General features: G+C 35.7%; 1 protein-coding gene across 1 annotated transcript; it reads left to right on the top strand.

Annotated features, from left to right (window-relative positions):
* Positions 1-1,357: 1,357 nt before the first annotated feature.
* LOC133793886 (uncharacterized) lies at positions 1,358-3,454 on the top strand. The gene is made up of 5 exons (XM_062231131.1): positions 1,358-1,612; positions 1,944-2,095; positions 2,304-2,392; positions 2,781-2,933; positions 3,052-3,454. The coding sequence occupies exons 2-5, from the start codon at positions 2,005-2,007 to the stop codon at positions 3,205-3,207; spliced, it is 489 nt and encodes a 162-aa protein (XP_062087115.1). The 5' UTR covers positions 1,358-1,612; positions 1,944-2,004; the 3' UTR covers positions 3,208-3,454.
* The last annotated feature ends 6,915 nt before the right edge of the window (positions 3,455-10,369 follow it).

Here is a 10,369-nt window from a genome sequence, read left to right as displayed (position 1 = left end):
AAAAAGAAATTTTAAAAAAATTATGTAGTTACTTAAAAGTGGTGGAGGAAAAAAAGAAGGTATATGGAGGAGTAATATTTAACATATTCATAATGTAATTTTTTTTTTTTGTGACAGTAATTCTAGAACATTCTAATTCTAGTAAATTATGGGGAAAGATCATTCCTCCAACTTCGAGTCTTATCCTATTTATTTAAACTGATATTCTAATACTTTTTGTTGTCATTTCCACTTTCCCGTCTTTTATAATTACCGTGATGTGGTTAATACCGTATGCTGAATTATTGCCATTTACCATTTACATGTACTTGTTGTGTCATCATGTAAGTCATTGATGTTGTTTGCTAGGTTATTGTCCTGTAATTCTGCTATGAAACGCTGGTGGAACTCAATTTGGAAACTCAAAGTCCATTCTAGAATTTTTTTTTAAAAATTATCTTGAAAGTAAGTCACAACTAATTGCTCACAGATACTAATCTCATTAAGAAAGGTCAATATAAACTCCATAATGAATCTCTTCCACATGTTCTTTGGTCGTGCGCTCACTCAAAAAATATTTAGAAAGGGTTGCATTTTTATCATTTGCTCCCCCCACTTGCAATTCTGATAATTGTTTTGATTACGTACTCCAAGTTAAAGAGAATCTTTTAAGGGATAATTTCCTTTAGCACTTGGTGCAATTATAATAATACTTACAGACATGATCTGTTATAAACATGGATCTGCACTCTCTGTTGGTCACTTTTGATTGTTCCTCCGTTATTAATGCTACCAATAGCAATGCTTCTCATTTTAATGACTGGGGTTCAATTATTGAGAACATTCGTGAGGCTCCAAACATCAAGGACTGCACTAAGTAATTACACTCTTTTAGAGGTTCTACAATAACTATTTTAAATTGAACATTAATAAATGTTGTATTAAAATTAATAAAAATAATTAAAAAACTTATATATTTTCATTTATTTAAAACATAAGTTTTTTTTAAAAAAAGTAAAGAAAAAATATAAATTTAATTTTAATTATTTTTTTATTTTATTATTTAATAAATGAAAATAATTTAAATTTTTAAAAATAACTTAAATCTTATATTTTTCATTCACTTTCTTATTATTTCTCAAAATAATTTTAGAAAATAAGTATAAAAATAAAATATTTTATTAAGTATATTTATTGCAATAAAAAAGTTTGGGAGTAAAAGTGTAAGATTTTGAAAATATTCGGTATATTTGCGGCAAAAATAATCTAAGTTATAAAAGGGTAATATTTTGAAAATACTATCTATTTTAGAGGTCATTTTTTAAATTTAATATGTAAATGATATATTTACCGTCTTTCTTACTACCCTCGTCAGGCGGCAGCGATTTAGTCTCGTCAATCTCTAATTTCTCATCTCTCTCACTCTCACTCTCACTCTCACAACCCAGCAGTCGTACGCGTCGACACCCTCACCGCACCACTGCGTCACAACACCACCGCGCCACTGCGTCACAACACCACCGCGCCACGCTTTCCCTCCGTCCTCTCCTTTCGTCGTCGCTTCATGACTAGCTTCGATTCTGCCTCTGACCTCTCTCAAAACTGTCCTACACAGCTTCTCATTTTTCAGCAGGTATTTATATATATAATGTATATATTAATGAAATTCTTGTATAGGTTTACTTTCTTAAATTGTCGTGATTCTTTTTTAAGGAGGTTTTTGATTTTGTGATCTTTGAAGCAGTATTTTAGGAAGACATGTGATTATTCTTTTGCGGTGATTCTTACTAGAATCTAAACCAAGTTAAATTGCTTTCCATTGTTTCATACCAAATGGACAATCATCAGCTGAAACTTCCCATGAACATGCACTGTTCGATGAAATTCCTCAATGCATCGCTTTTTTTTTGTCATCCAATTTTACGGTACTTGTTTTTATTCTGAGCACGATGGTGAACTTGCAGGTGAAGGTTTTAAAGCAATAAATTGTTTCTGGGTAATTAGAGATTTGTAAAAGAACACGGCATGGATCTTGTAAATGTTTCCACATTGCAGCTTAGAAGACCCAATCTTTGTGGAATCTTCGCAGCACCATCTAAAATTATGCACAGTAGAAGTAAGTTACTTTTATTTCACAGTTTTCATATATAGATGTGTTTCAGGTTAACTTGTATGTGACACTGCATGCTCTTGCATTACTCTCACAAATAATGAAAATAAATTCTCTAAGACGTTTAAGTGAGGGCTTAATATTAGTTATTATGTACCTATTTATCCTTAACCATGCAAAATTAGCTGACTATAATTAGTTACATCTGCTACAGATTTAACTTTGAAGTCATTGGTGATTAGTGCCAGGGCAAATACCAGAAAGGAAAGCCCGAAAATTCGGAATCGAAGAATGCAAACGAAGGTAAATTTTCTTCTAAAGTGTTAAAACTATTTTGATATTCAGTGATTGTCTATTTTATTATACAGGAATGGAAAGTAGAGTTTGATGAAATTGGTTTCCATTCTTATCCTCATTTATGTTCTGCCAGCAATTAGAGAATACTGGATTGATAAATTTAAGTATGATGAGAAGTCCTACACGGTTGGTGACAAAAGTTTCATCTTTCTGATTATCATATTTTTTGCCCCTTCTATATGTTTCTTTTGGCTCTTTTTTGTGTAACAGTTTTGTTTACACCTTCCAGTTACAAAGAAATAATTTCAGTATAGATTAAGCTTTTGGAATGAATGTCATCTCTTATAATTGTTTGTTAATCTACTAAAACTATATTTCTGTAACTTTTCTCCAGTTTAATGGCACGCCCACAAAACCGAGACTTTCTGTATTTTGTTCAAACAAGCAGTTGTATGCTGTGCTGGTAGATGATCAAAATAAGAAGTGTCTGTTTTATGGTAGCACTCTGCAGAAATCGATTCGTCAGAATCCTCATTTTAGCACCATTGTAAGTATTATTTACCCTCTTCGGGACTAAAGACATTCATTATCAATTGTTCTTGAAAGGCAGACATAAAGAAACTCATCTGTTTTGCTTGCAACATTTCTGCCTTGATGTGTTATAGGATGCAGCTAAACACGTTGGTGAGGAGCTGATCAAGACTTGTAATGATCTCAACGTAAATGAAATATCATCTTATGATCGCAATGGTTTGGCCTATGGTGAAAGAATGCAAGCTTTTGAGATTGCAATATCCAATCATGGATTTTTGCCAAGATGAACTGTGTTGCTCGCTTAGGTTCTGATAAATTTTGGCAGTAACGGTGCCTTTCAACCATAGGCTCCAAGGTTCCATAGTAGTCCTTCATTTCACCAAAAATGGAACCTTTGAATAGGTTTTTGTACGTTATTCATTATTTATTTATTGATGTCGTTTTGATGTTGTTCTAGTTCTTGTATTTTGGTTTGGTGGTTGTTGGGAGGAAAAGGAAAATCTTCCAAGACAAAGGCAGATGCACACGGGGTAACCCCAATCCAAGAATAATCCAAGATAAATATAAATTCAAATTAAAATGTTATAAAATATTATTATTATAATAATATATAATACAAGACTAAATATTTAATAATTATATTAATATGAATTTAAATACTATAAATATTATAATAATACGTAATACAAGATTATATATTTAATACTTATATTAATATAACTTTAACTATTAAAAAATATCATTATAATAATAATACATAATATTAATTTTTATTAAAAAATTATTATTTATGTTAAAAAAAGTTATCATATTATATATATTTTCAAAAAATTATAAAGAGTGTTTTGGTTTAATTTTTCTTTAAATATGTTTATATCATTCTTTTATATACTATTTATTTATTTAAAATTTATATAACAATGATATAAATTTACTAAAAATTATTAATAAATTCTATAAATAAAACTAAGTAAATATGTATTATACGCTACTTATATCTAGTATATATATGTGTATGATCTTGTTTTGTATTAATAATTATTAAAAATAGCATATTCTCCGCTATTTATCTTTGATTTGTTTTTTTAATACCAACAACTTGTTACGTGGAAACCATATTCACCAAAGCACAACAATCAATTTTTCCACCTCCTCGCGTTTAAGAGCCTCACAATATTCTAATAGAAACTCATAAAGATCAACACATTTTGAGTTCTTACCAATATCTGACTCAGGCCAGCCCCTTTTAATGCTTTTCAACTTAGAAAAGCCCCATAGTGCATGGAATGGGGTCTCTGTAGCAACTTTACTTACCACGGGCTGCCAAATTTGCATTAGTTGAGAGAATTGAGAAGAGGCTTTCCAAGCAAAGATTTTGACCTTTGGAGTGATGTTTAAAGACCAAAAGAACTTCCCACTTCCTTCTTCGGAATCCAGTGATCCGAAGAAATGCAAATTGTATTCCTATCATTGACGACCCATCTAGTGCCTGCCACAAATAACTCGTGCCCCTATAAAATACTTCGCCATAAGTATGAGGCCCTCCGTGTCACTTTCACCTCAACGAACTACGATTTTGGAAAATAAAATCATTTCATTACCTTAATTGCAAGGGAACCAAGGGAATGAGGGGTACTATAAATCCAAGCCACTTGTTTAGCAAGAAGGGCTTGATTGAAAAGGGATAAATTCCATAACCCAAGACTGTCATCTAATTTATGCCAAAAAAGTCTAAGCCAAGAGCACCAATGCATTTTCTTGTCTTTTGCATCTCCACCCCGCCAAAATCTAGCACATAGTCTATGAAGTTCATGAATCAAAGAAGTCATGAGCTTAAATAAATTCATAGCATAAGTCAGAATGGCTTGAATAACTGATTTAAGGAGCACTTCTCTACCGTCTACAGAAAAGAGTTTGGACTTCCAACCAAAGAGTTTACTCCACACTTTGTCCTTAATAGATTAAAACATAACACTTCTACTTCTCCCTGCAAAGCAAGGTAACTCCAAATATTTCTCATGGAAAGGGACCAAAGGGACTCCAAGAATAGTAGCAAGGTTGTAACAGACTTGGTCATTCAGTTGAGACGAGAAACATACTGCTGGTTTATTTAGATTCTTTAGTTAACTAGATGCACCCTCATATACAGCTAGAATATCCTTGAAGTGTTCACAATTTTCCTTGGTAGCTTCAAAGAAAAAGAAGCTATCGTCAGTGAAAAACAGGTAAGATATAATGGGGTTGTCTCTATAAGACTTTACTGAATGAATGAAAAACACATATGAAAGAAGAGAAAAATGAATAGCTCAACCATTAATGTTGAGACTATTTAGCTATATATATTGATGAAGATGAGATAGCTAAGCTGTTACAAAACAGTTACAACCAAGATTATGACACAAAACAGAGTAACTGCATGAGTTATTACAAGAACCGAATTGGTTATTTAACTAAACTTCAAAGAGAGTAAATGAGCTGTTAAGTAGCAGATGTAACAGAAGCTTGATCTCTAATATCCCCCCTCAAGTTGCACAGTGGGTTCTGAAGTGGCAACTTGCTACTAAGGTCAACAAACTGAGATATAGGAAGTGGTTTAGTAAGAATATCAGCTATCTGATGAGAAGACTCCACGTAGCGAACATCAAGTTGTTTGGACAGGACACGGTCACGAACAAAATGAATGTCTATTTCGATGTGTTTTGTTCGGGCATGAAAGACTGGATTAGAGGCAAGAGAACCAGCTCCCATATTATCACACCACAGAATTGGACATTGTAGAAGGTGTATATCAAGTTCCGTGAGGAGAGATTGAATCCAGATGATCTCTGCAGTAGCTAACGCCAATGACCTGTATTCGGATTCAGTATTGGATCTAGCAACTACATTCTGCTTTTTGGAAGACCAACTAATGATATTGCCACCAAAGAAAACACAATAGCCAGAAGTGGACTTACGGTCATCGATGCACCCTACCCAATCTGCATCTGTAAATGCTTCAATAGTGAGATGGGAAGCTGGAGTGAAGCAAAGGCCAAGGTTCGGTGTGCCAACAAGGTATCGAAGAACCCTCTTACAAGTTGTCCAATGTTGAGTTGTAGGAGCCTTCAGGAATTGACTAAGTCTGTTGACAGCAAAAGCTATGTCTGGCCTTGTCATGGTTAGATACTGCAATGCCCCAATGATGCTCCTGTAAATCTTAGGATCCTCCAGCGGTATTCCTGAAAGTGAAGAGAGTTTCGTGCTAGGACACATAGGTGTTAATTGGGGTTTAGCATCAGCCATATTAGTCTTATGCAAAAGATCATGGATATACTTTCTTTGATTTAAATACAGCCCCGTGGAGTTGCGAAACACTTCAAAACCAAGAAAGTAATTTACAGAACCAAGAGTCTTTAAGGAAAATTCCAAATGCAAATCAGTGATGACTTTGTGAATGCTAGCATGATCTTCTCCAGTGACTAAAATATCATCCACGTAGACTAATATCATGATTAACTTGCCTTGCTTTTTAGTGAAAAATAAACTTGTATCTGATTTGGAATTGGTGAAGCCATACCTCAACAATGAACTCTTGAGTTTATCGAACCAAGCTCGAGGTGCTTGCTTAAGGCCATAGATTTCCTTATTTAGTTTGCAAACATGGTTAGGAAACCGAGTATCCTCAAATCCCTGCGGCTGGTGCATATATACAGTCTCTTGTAAATCTCCATTTAAGAAAGCATTATTGATATCGATCTGTTGAACATCCCATCCAAACATAACAACAAGAGTAAAAATTATTCTAATAGTGCAAGGCTTAATCACAGGACTGTAAGTTTCAAAATAATCCAATCCAGCAATTTGTTGGAAACCCCGAGCAACAAGACGTGCCTTATATCGATCTACACTTCCATCGGCATTGTATTTAACTCTGAAAATACATCTATTGCTGACAAGAGGCAGGTCTTGTGTGAATGGAACCAACGTCCAAGTTTTATTCTGTTGTAATGCCTGAAACTCTTGCTGCATTGCTTGCTTCCAACAGGGGTTAGTAATAGCACTTTTAAATGAAACAGGATCTAATTCAGTTAATGCAGTAGTTAAAAATGCTTTAGGTTTGAATATGCCAACTTTTGATCGTGTGACCATGGGATGATTGTTTTGAGGTGTAGGTGGAATAGGTAGGCTTATTGGAATATCAGATATGGGAATGAATGCAAGAGACTCACTTGGAGCAGGTATATGAGAGGAAGAGGGAGCACTGAGTTGTGAGGAAGAAGTATGGGAAGAAGAAGACATGGAACCTAGACTTGGGGATGACGATACTGTGGGGACAGATGTGAATGAAGTGGGAGGTAATGAAGGAGGTACTTGATAATCGGCAGTGTTGATTATACGAGTGGAAGTAGAGGAAGAGGTTGAGTTGTCCAAGAATAGAGTTGAGTGAGGGAACTCTGTTTCATTGAAGGTGACACTCCGAGCTATATATATACGGCCAGAAGGATGCATGCACCTATAACCTTTGTGATGAATGCTATATCCAAGGAATATGCATTTGGAAGATCTGAAAGAGACTTTGTGATGTTGATAAGGCCTTAAGAGAGGAAAACATGAACAACCAAATGTTTTTAGTAGATTATAATCTGGGATTTGATTGAAAAGTTTATGATAAGGAGAGAGTAGTTTAAGTGTAGGAGTAGGGAGTCTGTTAATGAGAAAGGTGGCTGAGACAAATGCCTCCCACCAGAATTTAAGGGGCATATCAGCTTGTGCAAGAAGTGTAAGACCTATATCAACTACATGACAATGTTTTCGTTCCACTCTACCTTGTTGTTGGTGAGTGTGTGGACACGAATGACGTCTTATTATGCCAAGTTCAGCAAATAGATTATAGAGAGGTTTATATTCAGCTCCTAAGTCTGTTTGAATACTTTTGATTTGTTTTTGAAACATACGTTCAACATAGGCATTAAATATTTTGAAAATGGATGGAACCTCAGATTTGGTTTGCATGGGAAATATCCAAGTATACTTTGTATAGTCATCGACAAAGCTAACATAAAATCGATAACCATCTATTGAGTGATAGAATGAAGGACCCCATACATCTGAATATATCAATTCAAAAGGTGCTGAAGTTTTATTCAAAGAAGGTTTAAAACTAAACTGATGAAGTTTGCCAATTTGACAAGCTTCACAGAATTCAACATTGCTATATTTTGCATTTGGCTTTACAATGGAAAGAACTTTTTGTAAGATTGTTTGGGAGGGATGACCAAGGCGGCAGTGCCAGATTTTAGCAACTTGGGACTTGTCAAAAACAGGATTGCTTGAAGTGGTACAATTAAAAGCATGAGCAGAAGAAATGATTTTTGATGGTTGCTGGTGAGCTTTGATTGAAGAATCTGGTGATGTTGGTGGTCTAATGTGGAGTTTGTATAGGCCATCAGTGAGAGTGCCCCGAAGAAGTACTCGGCTCGTTTTCTTGTCCTTGATAAGACAACAAACGGAATCAAATTCAAGAACAATGTTGTTATCTTTGGTAAATTGAGAAATGCTGAGTAAATTTTTAGTGGCATTAGGAACATGTAAGATGTCACGTAATTCTAAAGCTTTTGATAAATGTGATGCAGTAAAAGAATTAGAACCTATATGTAAGATGGGCATAGAAGTACCATTACCAACTATGACTTTGGATTTGCCTTTGTAATCAACTTTGGAGGACAAATTCTGAATATCTGTGGTGATGTGATTCGTAGCACCCGTATCCAAGTACCATGATCTAGAAGTATCATCAGGAATATGAGATTCAGTCACATAGGCATGAGCACTTTCAGTTGCAGAGCTGGACAAAGAATCAGTTGATGATGGAGGACCACTGAAATGAATATCGAATTTGTGATAGCACTTCTAGGCAGTGTGACCAAAGCGTCCACAAAGTTGACATACTGGCATGTTTCCACGACCAGGACGATTGTAAAACGAACAACGATTACTCCGACCAGAGGTTCGGCCACCTCTATAAGCTGACTTGTTGTTACCACGAAAGGAAAAACTGGCAAGATTAGCTTGCACCATATCAAAATTGGCACTAGTTTGTTGTTGAAGTCTCATTTCTTGATTGTGCAGGCTGAAATGGAGATCTTGAACGTTCAAAGGCTCAGTGTGATTAGTCAGATTGACAATAGTGGCTTCATACTCCGATCCAAGTCCACCAAGGATATAAAGACAAAGGCTATCATCGGAAATTGGTTCACCAGCTGCAGAGAGAGCATCAGAATATCCTTTCATCTTCAAGATGTAGTCATCAATGGAGGATGAGCCTTTCTTGGTGGATTGAAGTAAACCTTTTACTTGAAGAACCCGAGCTTTGGACTTTGTAACAAATATTCAAGCAAGAACCGACCAAATTTCTGCGGAGGTGCGACAATTGATGATATGACCAAGCATGGCTTCCGTAACAGAATTCATGAGCCAATGCATGAGGAATTGATCAAATCGAAGCCACTGAAGATGAGCAGGATTGACTTCATTACCTCCAAGATTAGTCGGAGGGGGTGGAAGAGTTCCAAGAATGTAACCATCAAGGTTATAAGCACGTACCGCAGCAAGAACCAAGGCTCACCAGTAAGAGTAATTGGATCGATCTAGTCGAAGTTGGAGCGGAAGGAGATGATTTTTGGGAAGGCCAACAGGATCGACTGCCGGAATCGGAGCTGCAGGCGGAGCAACTAGAGCTACGGGAGGTTGGATACCAGTGGAGGGAGAACACGAACGGGAGTGGTCATTGGCTGCCATGGCAGTGAAGCGCTGATACCATATAAGACTTTACTGAACGAAAGAAATACACATATGAAAGAAGAGAAAAATGAATAGCTCAACCATTAATGTTGAGACTATTTAGCTATATATATTGATGAAGATGAGATAGCTAAGCTGTTACAAAACAGTTACAATCAAGATTATGACACAAAACAGAGTAACTGAATGAGTTATTACAAGAACCAAATTGGTTATTTAACTAAACTTCAAAGAGAGTAAATGAGCTGTTAAGTAACAGCTGTAACAGAAGCTTGATCTCTAATAGTCTCTTCCACACTTCAACCCCGATATATTTCCATTACTGGGTTCATGTTTAATGAGCGAAGAGAGGCTTTCCACACAAAGAAGGAATAATAAAGAGGGTAAGAGATCCCCCTGCCGCAAGCCACGGGTAGGCTTAATATCCCCAATCATCTCTCCATTGACATTCATAGAGTACCTTACGAAAGTAACACATTTCCTTATCAATGAGATCCATTCCAAGTTGATCCCCAATCGGTCAAGCATTCCCCAAAGGAAACACCAATCCACCCATTCATAGGCCTTTGCCGTGTCAGCCTTAAAAACTAAATAGCCCACTTTACCTTTCTTATGTCGTTTGATTACATTGAGGCACTCAAAGCCTATCATAGTATTATCAGTGATCAA

The sequence above is a fragment of the Humulus lupulus genome, chromosome 8 (genome assembly GCF_963169125.1).
Source record: "Humulus lupulus chromosome 8, drHumLupu1.1, whole genome shotgun sequence".
NCBI classification, from domain to species: domain Eukaryota; kingdom Viridiplantae; phylum Streptophyta; class Magnoliopsida; order Rosales; family Cannabaceae; genus Humulus; species Humulus lupulus.
Note: the sequence above shows the minus strand (reverse complement) of the source record. Positions and strands in the feature narration are given on the sequence as shown.